At 46.7% G+C, this 16,294-nt stretch overlaps 1 protein-coding gene across 5 annotated transcripts in view; it reads right to left on the bottom strand.

Annotated features, from left to right (window-relative positions):
* Positions 1-16,294, bottom strand: part of NTRK3 (neurotrophic tyrosine kinase, receptor, type 3) — a 385,977-nt gene that overhangs the window by 308,133 nt on the left and 61,550 nt on the right. For all 5 annotated transcript variants that reach the window (XM_011948342.1, XM_011948343.1, XM_011948344.1 and 2 more), the window contains exons 2-3: positions 7,029-7,103; positions 6,222-6,293 (exon numbers count right to left, since the gene is read on the bottom strand). In XM_011948342.1, the coding sequence (XP_011803732.1) occupies positions 6,222-6,293; positions 7,029-7,103 (147 nt within the window). The remainder of the gene's footprint in view (positions 1-6,221; positions 6,294-7,028; positions 7,104-16,294) is intronic.

The following is a 16,294-nucleotide window of genomic DNA, read 5'->3' as shown; positions in this document are numbered from 1 at the left end:
AAAAGAAAAATGCAAGATGCCTAAATTTGAATTTCAAATAAACAAAAAGTAATTGTAAAATAAATAAGTAAATAAAATATCACTCTAGCAACTGTGTTGACAATGAAATGTAGCAGACAAAAGTGAAGGCATGGAAAATCTAAGAAGGTTACTGTCACAGTGCCAGAGGAGGGGATGATGACTTGGACCAAGACAATAGACATGAGGATGGAAGGGGATGGATACAAAATATTTTACGAAATTTATTAAACTGAATGTCAGAAGAAGAGGGTGGGCAGGTAAACGAAAGAGAGGCATCAAGAATGTCTCCCAAGGTTTTGGCCTGAGCAATTTGATGGATGGTACCACTTACAAGCACAAGAAGCATTGAGGAAGAAGAGGCTGGGAGGAAGGGCTTGGTATGAAATCAAGAATCTCGTCTTGGCCAACTCGGGCACGCAAGTAGGCAGTTTGATATAGGAAGCTAAACGGCAGGGATAGGAATACAAATTTGGGAGTTGGTTCTAAGGACCCCTCCAGCTTTAACTATCTATGATTCTACACAACTGGAGACCAACGTGTAGGGAGGAACTCTTTAATAATAGCAAAAAATATATATTGAGTCTTTCCTAGTACATTGTCTTAAGCACTTTCCAGGGGTAGTCTTATTTAAGGCTAAGAACAATTCTATGAAGTAGGAACTCTTACTTTCCTTTCAAAGCTCAGAGAAGTTCAATAACTTGCCTAAGGTCAACAGCAGGTAGTGAAAGATCTAGGATTTGAACCCTGATCTTTCTATCTTCAAAGCCCACGCTCCTTATTGTCAGCTACCCAGTATTTCATGGCTAAGTCCTCCACAAAGAAAAGAAGGAGGATACTTGTGGAGAAGCAGTGAGGGAGACCAGTGTGCCAGTTGCCAATCCTTTTGGGACTTGGAGAAAAGTCTCAGTGCAGAGGTAAGGGGGCAGGCAGAAAAGCAAACATTTACTGAGATACTATCTACACGTCATCCTGAAACTCAGAATCTGGTATTATTCCAAGGAGAAAGGATATTGAGTAATTTATAATATGTAATAAATCCATGTCACCATTTTTTCACCCCAATAATCTCAGGAGAAATGTATTACCTATGGAGTCAGTGTCCTAAAAGGGTAGGGACCCTGGCCACCTCTTCTTTTCCTATCCACCCAGCATCGCTGACTTCCTCTCCTTGCAAACATAACACAGTTGATACAATCATGCTCAAATCAGGACATTCTCCATCTTTCACCCCACTCTGGCGGCTGACACTCCCAGCTAAAGATTGAGTGCACGTTTGCTTCCAAAAGAGGGAGAAATAACTTAGCCCGGCATCTAGAGCTTTTTGGAAAAGAGCAAGAAATGGAGCCCAAGAGAGATCCCACCACAATCAACTCTAGGGATTAAATAAATTCTCTTGGCTTGCTGGAATCTTACATTAAATATTCTTGGAAATAAGTAGGCCATAGGCTAATGCTAAGAAATCTTTTGTAATAAAGATATTCAGGTCGTAATGTAACTGTCATTATAGGATTTGACCTGAATAGAAAGAGAAACTAAACAGAGCTTTCTCAACAGAGCTCTTTGAGGATGGATCGTGCTGAATCCCCAGGGGGAAAGAGCAGCTCTTTCACGGAACTTTAAAGATGCCCACCCCTCCTATAAGAAGTTCTTGCTGTGAAAACCAGAGAGACAAAACGCTCCTGGGATGTAAAAAAGTACACGGACTTCAGATTCAAAGGATTTAGAGTCCACATCCTGATTGTTCCACTAACTTACTGTGTAACCTTAGGAGAACTCAGTTATAACTTCTGAGCTTCAATGTTTGCATCTATGAAATGGGGAGAGAGGACTCCTAACTTAGAGCTACTGTGGGCAGTAAGTGAGCTCATATTGGCCAATGCACTAGGCACAGTTCTTGGCACACAGGAAGTTCTCAACCAGTATTAGCCTTATCCTCTTCTTTTCTGATACCAGCAGTTCTATGTGGTTTTCTAAACACAGTAATGACTAGCAAAGCATAGTAACTTTTTAAATTGCTTCTGTGAAAAAACATTGCCTCTTCTGGCCCACGAGTTATAGTGGAAAGATTCCTGGAAAGAGAATCAGAGGACTTAGGTGCAGTTCTACTTCTGCCACTTACAAGTCAGAGCCTCTCTGAGCCTATCTTCTGTGCTGTAAAATAAAGCCACCTACCATACCCCTGCCCCCAGGATGCTTATGAGAATTCAATGAGATAATGTACGGAAAAGCACTTTGAAAACCATAAAGAGCTCTATAGATGAAAGTAAGTACCATTATTTGAGTGCAGCTCATAGACAGACATCTACATTCTTCATGTATGCGGATCCCAGACTGTGGCGATCCAGTCTGTATGGGCCATACCAGAGAACACACACCCCATAAAGGGAAAGAGGGGCTGGTTGCGGAAGCGGGGCTCAGAGGACTCCAAGAATAACCCAAGTTAAATAATGCTGGTGGATGAGATCTCTACTCAGGTGGAAATAAATAAAGTTGTAGGCTCATCAGTTGCAATTGCTTAGGTTCTTTCTGAAACTGACAGCATCTACAGAGAAGTCTACATACAGTCTAGAGCAAGTGGGGATAAATGGAGAGAATAGAGAACTCATCCGGATTTATTCATCAGTGTACAATGAAGAAAGACGCTGGAGAATATGAGTATTCCAGTCACCAGAGAGGTGGGCTCCACTGTGAGACTGAAATTCAGCTTTTCCAGGACAAAGAAGTGGTCAGAATACCCATCAAGGTCATCTAACCCCTTCTTTTTGATTCTATCATCACCACCAGCAATAATAACTTTAATTACTATCATTACTAGCAACTGTCCTCTCTGAACGCTCACTATTTGCTGGGCACTGAATTGAGAGCTGTATGTGCCTCTTATTTAATCTTGACCACATCCCATCCCTAGAATAGACATTATTATTATGCCCACTTTTCAGATTGGCATATAGCTATTCCAATTATCAATCTCAGAAATCCTTATCCTTAAAAATCCTTAATCCGAAATTCTTAGGATCAGAGAAGGGATACGAGGGTGGAGAATATTCCCATCTCTCAAAAATAGGCTTCCCTTGATGTGTATTCATCCATATCTCACTTTCCACAGTCTACAAAAGGTAGAGAAAACTGAAACAGTCAAGAGAAGATGGTCAGTCACTCATAAACCATGAAGTAGGGCCCAAGAGTCCTAATCTCCAGCCTACCATGTAGCAGACAACTTGGCCAAAACTTTGTCAATTCATTTTCTGCCATGAGGAAGAATTACACTGATTAACACACCAGTAGCTTAGGGATGGGAGACAGTTCAACCAATCAGAACAATTTGGACAATTTGACATCAGTACTAGGGGCAATGATATCACTTCCTACTTCTTATTTTGTACAGAGGAGAGACGAAAAGACTTCTCAGCCATCACCTCCCCACTTCCAAAAAAAAAAAAAAAAGCTGCCAAGCCAGGGCTCGGCAATTAGTGTTGGAGTAAGTGATCATCTTGTGATTGCTCAGCTGGGGCCAGAAGACTTGTAAATGCATTTAGAGGACAGAAATAGAAGATGTTGTGAGACAGCAGAGAAACCTGGCCCATTTGCCAGGAGAAAATGTCCCAAAGCTGCCGGGAAATTTACTCAATTGGGAATTTGATGTGTGTCTTCATAAATAAGAAAAGTTAATAAATAAAACCCGTGGATGAAGCCAGTGCCTATGCCTCATCCTATTGACTCATCCCTCTGTGACCCCCAGGCTCCTCTGGGCATCCCACTGTGCCTATCAGAGCCACTTGACTGGGTGCTGACTTTCTTGAACTAGGTTGAGCACCCTGACTTGCCCCTAATGCACAGCCAGACTCAAACTAGTGGTGAACTAATGGTCATCCATCCTTCTTGGTAATCCCCCTGTAACCAATAGCGAGTACTTTGGCAAGTGTGTGTCCAGGAGAAATGTGGCCAATGTGTCCAGGAGAAAACAGGGCCCAAGGTCATGGGCAGGTTCAACGGTATCCTTGGGTCCTACTCCAACTAGGTCCTCCTACCCACAAAGCCTTGGGAATCTTGCAAACCTCCACCAGCCTCTATCGCTGCCACCACTCAGCAGACCCCAGATCATTCCAAAAGAGACAATGGGTCACAGCCCTCTTCCAGGATCCTTAAGGGCAAGCCAAACACATGCTCTGGTACAACCCACTTCAGAGACACCTGCAGCCCAAGATGCAACCCTGTTCCCACTCCAGAGCCTGGGTCCCGAAGCTTCTCCATCTCCCTAAGAGTTGCAGGGACACCATGCCCTAGAAGGCTCTGGAACCTGAACACCCAGTCCCTGTCCTCAAAGAGAAGAGGGTTTCTCTCACATCAACAGCGTCCCTCCCCCAAATATGACCTCGCACCACAAGCTAGCACTCTATGTGCCACATTCTGCTCATGGAAGTAGTTTTGTTTGGCCCATGGAGTTGAAGGGTCTTGTTTTTAGTTGGCAGCATTTAAAACTTGAGTTGTTTCATGGAATCTCCAAGTCTTCTGGAAACAAGTCTGACCACACGAGGCCCCACCTCCATGTGGCAGCAGTCAGCTGGAACAAATGACTGTTTGCCTCTTTGGAGGGGACACGTGACCCCACCTGGTCCACCACAGGCATTTGGCTTTGTGACCCTTGTATTAATTACTATGAAAACGGAGACTTCTCAGATGTCAAAAGCTTTTTCCCTTGGGATGTTTTACAGTGAAACTCAAACCCCCAATAAAATAAACACCTGGAATATCTGGTCCAAGACCCTCCTCTGGTCCCAGCTATGCCTCCAGTTGCAAAGAACACACATCAGGAGACTTTCACCATAGAGGCTACCCTGGGGCAAGGGGCAACAGCTAAATAAAACAGTTGAAAGGGAGGTCTCAGTCCCCTGGAGCTGATACATCTGGCCCCGAGCAGTGGCCATAGAGCCTGCTATTTCCAGAGAGAAAAAAGAAAGCTCCGCAGAAAGCAGAGGTGGCCATACTGATAAACAAATATTTATCAAGCACTCACTATGTGCTTGGGAAAACACACAGAGCCTGGGGGTAAGGTCAGGACCCCCCAGAAAAGAAAAAATAACTCCTCCACTAGGATTCACTGTGATCTCTTCCCTTTCCCCACCTCCCCTACCCTCCACCTCCCACAGCTCCCCTGGATGTTCTGCTCCTGTGCATGCAATTTCTCTCCGGCCCAGCTGCCCTTCCAAATGCAATGAAATAAAATAAACACCTGGAACCTCTGGAACAAAGTGCTCAGTCAGTGAAACTTTTAAGTGACCACAGGAAAGACTAGCCCAAGGCACACCACTTCTTCACTTTCTCCCCAAAGGCAATAGACCCCTCCCCACCTGGTTCCTGCAGAGCCTCTACTCTTTGGGAATACGCCCAGTGGATGTCCGAGATGGCCACTATCCTTGGAATTGACTCAGACAACAAGTACCCCTCTACAGGTGCAGCAGGTTGGCACTTCCCCTAATCACTCACCCCAGGCTTCCTTTCATGCCCACTTTCTCCCCAGGAAATGGCAGTCCTCAATTAAATCCCAAAGTCTATCCGCCCAGAACTGGGCTTAGAGAGGAAGCATCAACTCTTGTGATTCTATCCCCACTAGGGAAAGGGGAGAGACAGGATGAAGGAGGCACAGACAGACAGGAACCCCCACCCATAACCACCTGACCTCTAGCTTGTCCTAAACAAAGTTGTGTGACCTTATACAGGTGTTTCCACTTCTCTGAGCTTTTCCCCACTGAACCCAGAATCTATTTAGACATAACACTGGCTATTGGCCATGCTTTCTTTCTTCTTGCAACCCCCAAGTCCTAACACACATATACACTCTTATGGGCCTATGTATGGTCTCAGAAGTGTAGTATTCACATTACATATGAGTAGAATTCCCTATCATTTACATACCCATAAAGTTGCAAGTTTCATCATGAAAGTGAACAAACTTGGGTCTCAGGAGACTGACTCTCCCTCTCAGCCCCTGGTCCTAGATTTTTCCTTCTGACAGGAACCTCAGAGATCATCAAACTCAAAATAATACTTTTAGGAGACAAAATTGGAAGCCCAAGAAAGTTCAAAACCTTGCCCAAGAGCTCCTGGAGGCAAAGCCAGGTCTAGACCTCAGGTCTCCAGTTTCACTGCCCCGAGAGTCCCTGCCATGTGCCCCCCCATCCCTGTAGCCCAGCTCTACTCACATGTAACGCAAGTGAGGGTTCTTGGCAAAGGCTCTGGGCTGAATGCTCCGAAGTCCTGAGTTCCTGATGGTCCTAGACAGAGAGAAAAAGAGGATCAGCAGAGCTCAAGTGGCAGAGGGATGTCTGCTCCGGGCTGAGGCTGGCAGGGGGTGAGGCTAAGGCTGGCCCTGCAGCCGCCCTGTGGGTCATCTGCACCTCTTCATTGCCAGTCATTACAGGTGCCTGCTGGGGTGCTCAGTGGAGGCACCTGGGCTCACTTGCCCCAGGGCCCTGTGTGAGGCTGGGAGGTCAGGGGTCGTACTGGCAGCTGCCATCCACCCATCCTGGCCAGTGGGTAAGGACCAGGGCTTCTGCTGGTCCAGTAATGGCAGGGCTGCAGCCTTCTTTGTTCCTTGTCCCTCTCCCCGCTCCAGGTCCCCACAGTCACTAGCACTGACATCCAAGGGAGGAGGTAGCTGGGAAATCTCATACTCCATGGGGCTCATCAGTCAAGCATAAGGCTAGGGAAAGGACACTCACCCAGCACGCCTGAGTTCCGGGCCTGCCTTGAAACCCTACCTTGAAGATGGGAATTCAAGCAACCCCCTTGCCTCTCTAGACTAGGGTGAAACAAAGGGGTGTGAAGAGATGGCCTTTGAAGCCTCTGGTGTCCCCTAAGTGTATGTTGCCAACTCTACCAAAAGAAGACCCAGCAGGGGAAGCACCAATGGCAGCCTTGCTGTGCCCCTCACTCCACCCCAGAAGGCAGACCAGGTGACACCCGCCCCTTCCACAGGGAAAGACCTCTCTGTGGCCGGGTGCACTCACAGATTTTGGAGTCCGGTGTAGAGCTCCATGTCCACAGCATTGAGTGTGTGAAGACTGCGCCAGTTCTCTATGTGTCTGTAGGGGAGGAGGAAAGGTAAGGGTCACCAGATGCAAGAGAAATGGGGCTGGCTTTGGAGCCACAGAGACCTGGGTTTGGATCCCTGATGAGCTAATTGACAGCCAGGCCTTTTGTCAAGTCACCAAATAAATCTGAGCCTCAGTTTCTTCCTCTGTATGGTGAGGTTCACACTGTCTGCCTGATGGAGTTGTTGCGAGAATTAACTGGATTCATTGGTTCCAAGTTCCTGGCCCATGGATTGCATTGAATCCCCATCAGCTCCAAAAAGATGCTATTTAAAGACGTGAAGTTCAATCTCCCTGCTTGCCTTCCTAACTCAGTTTTCCTCTGTTCCCTTTCTTTCTTTTTCCTATTCAGAATTTCCTAAGGGCTGGCCCTTTTTTTTTTTTTTTTTTTTCCTTAGTTATTGCCCATAAAGACAATACAAATGATATGGCTTAAAAAAAGGAGGGGGTGGCTGGCTGGCCAGCAGGCATAGCCAAGGAGGGACACACACCTACTTCCAGCATCACCAGGGTCTAGATCCTGGAAGCCATCTTTGGGTGACCCACAGCCCAATCCCTCCTGGAGCTCAAGAAAACCAATGGCTTGATTGGGTGGAGTTGACTCCAGAGAGTGGGGGCCACCTAAGTATCCTGGAGTCACTAGGGTGTCATGGAAAGAATGGGAACCTGGCAGTCGAGGACACAAACTCTAGCTTCATCTGAGACTTCAGGACCCAGTGACTCTGAGCCAGCGCTTCCACCTCTCTGGGTCTTGAATGTCTTCATTTGTAAGAGGAGAGTTGCACTGGATCAGCAGTTTCTCCCCTTTTCATCATGAAGATCTCCTTTTAGAACTTTGCCCCAAGAGATCCCATGTTTTAGGGGTTTATGTCTAGCCAGCACACTACATCTATTAAGTGCTAGTTAATTAATCTTCTTGGATTTATTAATCAGAGATATAAATCACTGTTAACCAGAGCTTTTTATCAACAGACACAAACCCGTGCTAACTGATCCAGTGCATACATTCCAGCCCAAAGCAAAGAAACTCAGTATGCTGTCAGCATGAGAAGGTTTGTCATGGGTATGGATCTGATTTCTGGGTTTATTATTTTTATATTGACCAAATTCCAGAAATAAACACCCCTCATTAATGCTTTTGAGGTCCCCAGGTTGAGAACCATTATGCTATTGATATGCAAAGCCCTTTGCAGCTGTGAAGGTGTATGGAAGATGCCCGCTCATACACACCTGTGATCCCCAGAGACACCAAAGAATCTCAGGAAAAGGCCTTCCACTGCCCACCCCATCCTCCCAGGATTTTACTCTGATCAGTGGCCATGAAGTCTAAGTACCATCTTAGTGAAGAGTGCAGAGAGGTGACAGCTCATCCTGGGACAGAACTAACCCAGGCACACTCTGTCCAGAAAAGTGACAGCCACCTTCCCCAGACGTCTCCTCCCCAGCACCACCACACCCGTAGCTCTGCCATCTGCCACCAAGTCGAGTGAGAGCCAGCAAGGCAGCAGGACTATGGCTGCCAGGGTCTCTGGAAGCATTTCAGAGCCACACGGTGACCAGGTATGCTGAGAACCTGTTTTGTACCACATTCTCTCAAAGTCCCTGCTGAGCAGCCAGAGACACTGGCATCTGCTGGGGACATGGACCAGGTGGCCAGGTTGGTATTGGATTCCAGTGCCAAAGTTCTCCCTGGAAACCTTACAGCCCCAGAGCAGTTTGGGTGGTCTGGTCCCACCATGGCAGGGAACCTGGCAACATTTCAGATGAAAAGAAAGCGCCAGAGGAGTAGAACACTCTGTGTCACCAGGTCCCCCAGTATATTCCCTGGGCTTTGTAAATTACCAAGTAGATCACCATGATTGTACAGAATACTTCTCATTCACAGAAGCCGAGCTTCCTATAAGGATCTGCTCCCAACAAGCAACTTTGTTCCAATTGTTTAAATCAAAGAAATCATTTTTGTCAGCCCACATTAGAATTCCATAAATGTGTTGTTACAGTTGAGTTGTCAATCATTACCATGTTCTCAAGCCTTACCCTTCTCAGCCCTCACGTCCTCATGCCCACAAATTGACCCTTCCCTGACTTACGCACACACTGAGATATGGAAGAGAAATGAATGAACTCCTTGATGCAAAGAGTCCTCCAGTAAGTAGAATGATGGTCCCCACCTCCTCTGTTAGGTAGGTCTGAGTTTTCCTAAATCAGGAAATAGCATTTTTATAGCCACAGTGCAACAGTGTGAGTAGGAGTCAGGGCTCTAAGGCAGTAGTCATCAAGCTACCAGCCTGCTGCCTGCTTTCCTGCAGCCCCAGAGCTAAAAATGGCATTTACATTTTTAAAAATCAAAAGAAGAATTATATTTTGTAACACATGAAAACTACACGAAATTCAAATTTCCATGTTCATATTCATTCATTTACTGTCATCTATAGCTATCTTCAAGCTACAAATAACAGAGCTGAATAGTTGCTACAGAGGCCATATGGCCTGCAAAACCTGAAATATTTACTTTCTGGCCCTTTAGAGAAAACAGTTGTCGACTCCTGCCCTAGAAGCTGATGGTCAAAATGCGTATCCTGGTCCCATCAGTGCCCCTATCTATGTGCCCAGTCCAGGTTATTTCTTCTGTCTGTGCCTCAGTTTTCTCATCTATTAAATGGGGATAATAAAATAACTGCCTCCTAAGAATGATGTGAAGAGCAAAAGACTATGATAAAAAAGGAAACTCCTTTGCATTGTGGGACACACATAAGTCCTCAGGCAGAGCTGGTTGTGCTGATTATTTTCCTCCTGTGCCTTACAGAAACTGAGCAGTCTTGTTCTCAGTTTTCAAGCTAAAAATGGCATCAGGCTTCTGCTGGAAGTTGTCATTTCTCTGCAATCATTGATAAAAACCCCATGTGGCGGAGTGTAGAGGGGTAGGAAACCTGTCATTCATGGCCTCCAGGAAAACTGTTCCAGCAGGAGTTTATACAGCAGGTTCCAGCAGGTTCAAGGAGTGCATAGACACTGCGTCAGAGCAGGTTCCGAGGAAGAGCAGGAGGATGAAGATGAGGCCCTGACATCTCTGGATGGCATCAGCTGAGCACCTGCCAAGTTCTCCTATGACTCACCACTTGGTACCCAACCAGGAGGGTCAGCGTTGTGACTCTGGTGGTTGGTGTGTGTGTGCTACTAGGGAGACCACCACTTTTAGTGAAAAGGGCAGGCTCTAAAAAACATAATATTTTATATATATACTATATATATGTATATATAGTAAAAGAGCAGGTTTGGTTTGCTTTTGTTAATGGTAAGTGAGTATCTCAACCCAGCACGATTACACGTGGCTTCCCCTTTTTCGTGATTTTCTGGGCTGTCCAGGTTGTTTTCGCTGAGCATTTGTTTTGTCATTTGAAAATCAATCAATACTGTCTGTAATCCCAGCACTTTGGAAGGCTGAGGTGGGTGGATCATTTGCGGTCAGGAGTTCGAGATCAGCCCGGCCAACATGGGGGAACCCTGTCTCTACTAAAAATACAAAAATTAGCCAGGTGTGGTGGTGGGCGCCTGTAATCCCAGCTATTCGGGAGACTGAGGCAGGAGAATCGCTTGAACCTGGGAGGCAGAGGCTGCAGTGAGCTGAGATCACACCACTGCACTCCAGCCTGGATGACACAGTGAGACTCTGTCTCAAAAAAAAAAAAAAAAAAATCAATACCTATTCACTTCTAGAGGAAGGCCAGGTACCTAAACCTTGTGGGGGCGGTGATTGGTTTCCCTGTTCCAGGACCACAGGCTGGACCAGCTCATCCCTGCCCTGACATCTTACAAACCCACTCCCACTGTGGAGGAAAATAATTTAGAGCAATGCCCAAGGGACTGTGCAATTCTACAGAGTGCATGGCAGTGGCCCCCACAGGAACCTGCAGCTCTGCTCTCAATCCGGGTGTCCTGGTTCAATCAGAAACAGAGAGTGGAGGGAGGAGAAAGAGGGCAAAAGTGGCACATCAGGTGCCCACTCCTACTTTAAATAAATTACCTCCACTTTAGTCGCGTAATACATGGGTTCTCAAAAGGAGGCAATTTTGCCCCCCACCCCGCAGACATTTGACAATATCTGGACACATTTTTGGTTGTCACAGCTGGAGAAAGAGAGTAACAATGGCTCACAGTGGGTAGAGAATAGAGACGCTGCTAAACATCCTACAATTCACAGGACAGCCCCACCACGGAGAGTCATCAACCCCAAATGTCCACAGCACCAGGACTGAGAAATCCTGCTTTATTATATAAAGTTTCTGCCTAAGAGGGCTATTAAATAAGAGTCTCACGGCTTAAAACAACCTCAATTTTGAAAATGACTGCTTTGCAGCAAACACTACCAGGCCTCAGGCCAATACAAAAAAGTCTGCCTCTAGGTCACTGAGTCCAGGTGAGAGAACAAAACAGGCAAGCCACAGCTCCCAGGGCCCTCTCAAGTCACAGGCATTTCTTGAGAGGAAATGACGGGTGTGTTGGCCTGCTGGACCATGACCCAAGCCAGGCTACACATTCCAGAAGCAATAGTGGTCTCTTCTCACCATCTCTGGCTGGAACCCACTGGCCAAGAGCCTTTTCTCTCCACTGAAAGTTCCTCTCCTGGATTTCTCATGCCTCTTCATTCCATAGAAATGTGAAATGCTCCATTCAGAAAATCAGCTCAATGCCCTGCTCCTACCCTCTCACCACTGCCCTTCCATTGCACAGAGCCACTACTGTGCCAAGAGCTAGTGGGCACCACTTTTCCAGAGGGAGGGAGACAGTGGGGCATAACACATGATGACATTGACCTCCAGAGCCAGAGTCGGGCTTAGGTCAGGAACTCAAAAACCTCAGTAAGGTCAAGGTAGACCTCTGGGATCAAGATCTCGTGATGCTGCCAGGTGGGCTTAGAAGGGGAAATGGAGTCAGGGAATGGCCATGCAGAGCCTCTTCGGCAATCCTAGAAAATCAGTCGGAAACACAGCCACTCTCAGTGACTCACAACAGCAACACCAGGTCCCAGAGACCCAGGACCACAGATAGCTGCTTCGTAGCCATTTTTATAATGGGACATGGCATAAATTAAATATTAATTGATACATCCATGGGGAGTGCAAACATCCTTTGTGCTAGAATAAATCAGATTGCAATTCCTGTTTTGTTTTGTTTTGCTTTTGAGATGGAGTTTCACTCTTGCCGCCCAGGTGGGAGTGCAATGGTGCAATCTTGGCTCACTGCAACCTCTGCCTCCTAGGTTCAAGCAATTCTCCTGCCTTAGCCTCCCGAGTAGCTGGGATTACAGGCACGTGCCACCACACCCAGCTAATTTTGTATTTTTAGTAGAGATAGCGTTTCACCATGTTGGCCAAGCTGGTCTCAAACTCCTTACCTCAGGTGATCCACCTGCCTCGGCCTCCCAAAGTGTTGGGATTACAGGCGTGAGCCACCATTCCCAACCAGATTGTACCACAGTTTTCTCTTCTTCCTTCTGTTTTGCTTGGGCCAGTATGAAAATAAATTGGCAATCTCTAAGCATCCCAAAATTGGATGGTACAGAATGTGTGGTCCATATTTTAATTAAAAACATGTCATGTGGATATGTTTAAGAGTTGTTTCTACCTTCAATATTTAATGTTTCATGTTTACTCTTTTTCTATGCAGAAAACTGTGGAATACAAAGAACTGTAGAATACAAGATTTGCAAAGATACAAAGACTACCACCTAACCCCAGAGGACTAAGAAGATTGAGGAAGTACACAACAGGGACAAGGTACCCTTTGTTCTGCCCAAGAACTTCCCTGGGCAGTTGGCGAGACAGGAGCTTGGTTGGTGGAACTTAGAAACATCCTTCCTTGCTCTACAGGTAGCAGGCCCAGTATTGCCTCATTTTTCTAAGCTTTTCCTGCTCCTCTCTTGCTGTCAGATTGCTGTTATCTTCACTGTGACTTCTCACTGCTATTAATGAGCTCTTCTTCATAACCAAACTTTCCAGACAACTAAATTTAAATGCAAAACCCTTTGCATTTTCAACTTCCTTGCTGGGTGTTTCTTTTTTCCACCTAAAATGCATTACACACGTCCTTGCCTTTTTAAGCACAGTAGACAAATCATGATTTACATTTTCTTGATGACCTTACATCAATACGACCAGCCTAATGAGTCTGCCAGGCTGTAACACAGCAAAACCCTCAGAAGTTCCTGAAGGATGCAGAATTTGTCACCCTACTACAAATGGCCTTACCCTGATATGATTTCCTATTCCAATGGTTATCACATCCATTTTATCTATTTTCTGGCTTTTTCTTTGATATTAGGCTGCAGGCCATCACCTTTTAAGCTGTCCCCAGGGCCCCTCCTCCCTCCCAAATGTGCTGTGCCCAGTTTCCTCTGCAGCCTCTTGGAGCCCAATAGGTAAAAGCTGGCACCTGGAGTTAGGCTGACATGGAGATGACAGGCTAGCACGGGAAGCCAGATGCCCTCAGGCCAGTTACTAGAGCTTCTCCAGCCGTCAGTTTTTCCATAGCAAAACTAGTTGCGGTGAGGGTTAGCGAAGGTAATGCCTAAGTCCTCAATTCAGTGTGGATGCATGGCACTAGTGGAATAAATAGCTGGTTCCATTTGTATTGTTAGAAATGCATGTTAAGTAAGCATATACGCATAAATAGGATCTAAGGGAATATAAAAACATTCACACACACATACATGCACATGCATACAGATAGGCAGATATTTGCCCTTGTTTTCATATGACTTTGTTTTGTTCCTCCTTTTGGATAACTGAAGTTGCCAGCTAAGTGAAGCTTTCCTGGAGGTGCAGTCACAGTTCATATTTACATAGTGGTACCTAAGTGTACACCACTAACTTTATGTCAGAATACTGGCAAGAGGTAGCTGAAGCTGATGTTTCCCCTGGGTGTGTGTGTGTGTGTGTGTGTGTGTGTGTGTGTGTGTGTGTGTGTGTCTTGATACAGAGTCTCACTCTGTGACCCAGGCTGGAGTGCAGTGTTCTCAGCTCACTGCAAACTCTGCCTCCCAGGTTCAAGCAATTCTCATGCCTCAGCCTCCCAAGTAGCTGGGACTATAGGCATGTGCCACCATGCCTGGCTGATTTTTGTATTTTTAGTAGAGAGAGGGTTACACTATGTTGGCCAGGCTGATTGCGAAATCCTGGCCTCAAGCAATCAACCTGCCTAGGCCTCTGGATGTTTTTTATATGTGAGTACTCTACTCCTCCAACACAAAATTCAAAAGCTTCAAAAACAACAAGATTGCATACAGGTGTCCCTTCTCTCCAGCTAGTGCCTGCAGAAGCTAGTCTGGAATTCCATTTCCTAACAAGTCGGCATTGGAGCACACACATGCCTGAGTGCGCGTGTGCACACACACGCACAATGTGCTGCGCTTTTGACTCCGAAGCCTTGTAGGGCAATGAGGAAACTGATTTGTTATCCAGGCATATTATGTCTAGTGATCCAGACAGCAGCATTAGCTTTCAATTATCTGATATGTTTAGCATTATAAACAAACCGTCTGGAGCAACAGCTCCATGGTGCTAAGGTATCAAGGGGGCTGGGGAGGAGCTGCATCAGATCATGCTAGACAAGTCACCCCGCTCTCCCTCCCTTGACAGCTGTTGTGGGGGACAGTGTGCTAGATGCCTGGGGAGCCAGACCCGAGAGCCCCAAGCACTCAGGGGTTGGAGCAGCTTGTGCCAGTGACCCCAGCATGCCAGCACCTTAGCACACAAGCCTACGAGCAGCTGTGTGCCAAGGACCACGGTGAACCAGCCTCGCATCTGGGACCACCCCCGGGACCACAGAAAGGAACATTCAGATCATGCAGTGAACAGATGGAAGATGACAGCATCTGTGCTGGCTTCCTGATCAATTCTAAAGCATTGTGCCAGGAAAGAAGAATGTTTGTGCACACACCTGTGTTCTGCAGGTGCAAAGATGCTGTGTCTCCTGACAGGAAAAGATCAAGGGCACATCTTCACTGCTACCCCACTAAGAAAAGGGCTAACTCCCAGGAGCGAGATTTCTTCTGGGAGCCAGTCAGTTCACTGGGGAGTCCAGGCTGTTGTGGTTGAACCCCAGCCTGTGGCCTCCTACCCTACCTCTCCCCAGCCTATCTGCTTCTATTTTTACTGCTGCTGCTCGGGCTGGCACAGTATGGCAACCCCAGCTTGCCTACACACCAATGCTCCAAGTAACCATCACCTATTCTAACCTGGAGAACAAGCATCCTGTCCTACCTGGCCTCCCTGCTTTCCCTCTTCTCCAACAATCTACATTATTGCAACCACTGTCTCCTGCCTAAAACCCTCCAATGACTTCCTTTGGCTATGACAATAAAATCCAATGATGTCCAGACATCACTGGGAAGCCACCCATAAGATCCTGCACAAGCTGGCCACCAGACGCCTCCCGGGCTCCTTCTCTAAACACACTCTCCTTGTTTTGTGGACTCCAGTCACTCTGCCCTGTCTCTGGTCTTTAAATATGCCAAGCTTATTCGCAACCTGACCTCCTACATGAAACACTCATCCCTGGCTTCTTCCAATCCCTCAAATCTCCACTCAGAAATCACCTTCTCAGAGAAGCCTGTCCTGACCCTACTATGTTAGCAGCCCCCGCGTTTCCCCTCCAGTTGCTCTGTGGCACAAACTCCTGTTTACGTCCTTCACAGCCCTTAATAACCATCTGTAATTGTCTTATTAGATTATTTGATTATGTGTTTGCCATCAGTGTCTCTACATTAGAACCATAATGCATGAGAACAGAGATCATATCAGTCTTCCTCACCATTTACTCACCCCCAGAATCTCAAACTGAGGCAGCTACCCCTGAGTAAGTATATACCTGGAAAGCCATCCAGGACAGTACTACGTAGCCACCCAGCTGTCCCACCTCACTACCAGAGGATCTCCACACTCAGCACCTGCACGGCCCTCACCCTGGCCCCCTGAGCAGCCCAGAGCCCTGGTCTGACCCTACAGGCACCCTGAACTTGATCTCTGGGGAGGGTTGTGGCCCTGAGCACACCACTGAACATCCCACCCAGGGACAGGCATGCTGGGGCATAACTGCAGGGCACAGCAGCAAGAGGAAGGTGATCTCAGAGGTCTCAAGGGCCCCATATCCAGAGCTCCCTCCCAGGCCCAAGTCTCTGCTTG

The sequence above is a fragment of the Colobus angolensis genome, unplaced genomic scaffold (assembly GCF_000951035.1).
Source record: "Colobus angolensis palliatus isolate OR3802 unplaced genomic scaffold, Cang.pa_1.0 Scaffold278, whole genome shotgun sequence".
Taxonomy (NCBI): Eukaryota; Metazoa; Chordata; class Mammalia; order Primates; family Cercopithecidae; genus Colobus; species Colobus angolensis.
The sequence above is the reverse complement of the archived record's forward strand: the minus strand, read 5'-3'. Positions and strand labels throughout refer to the sequence as shown.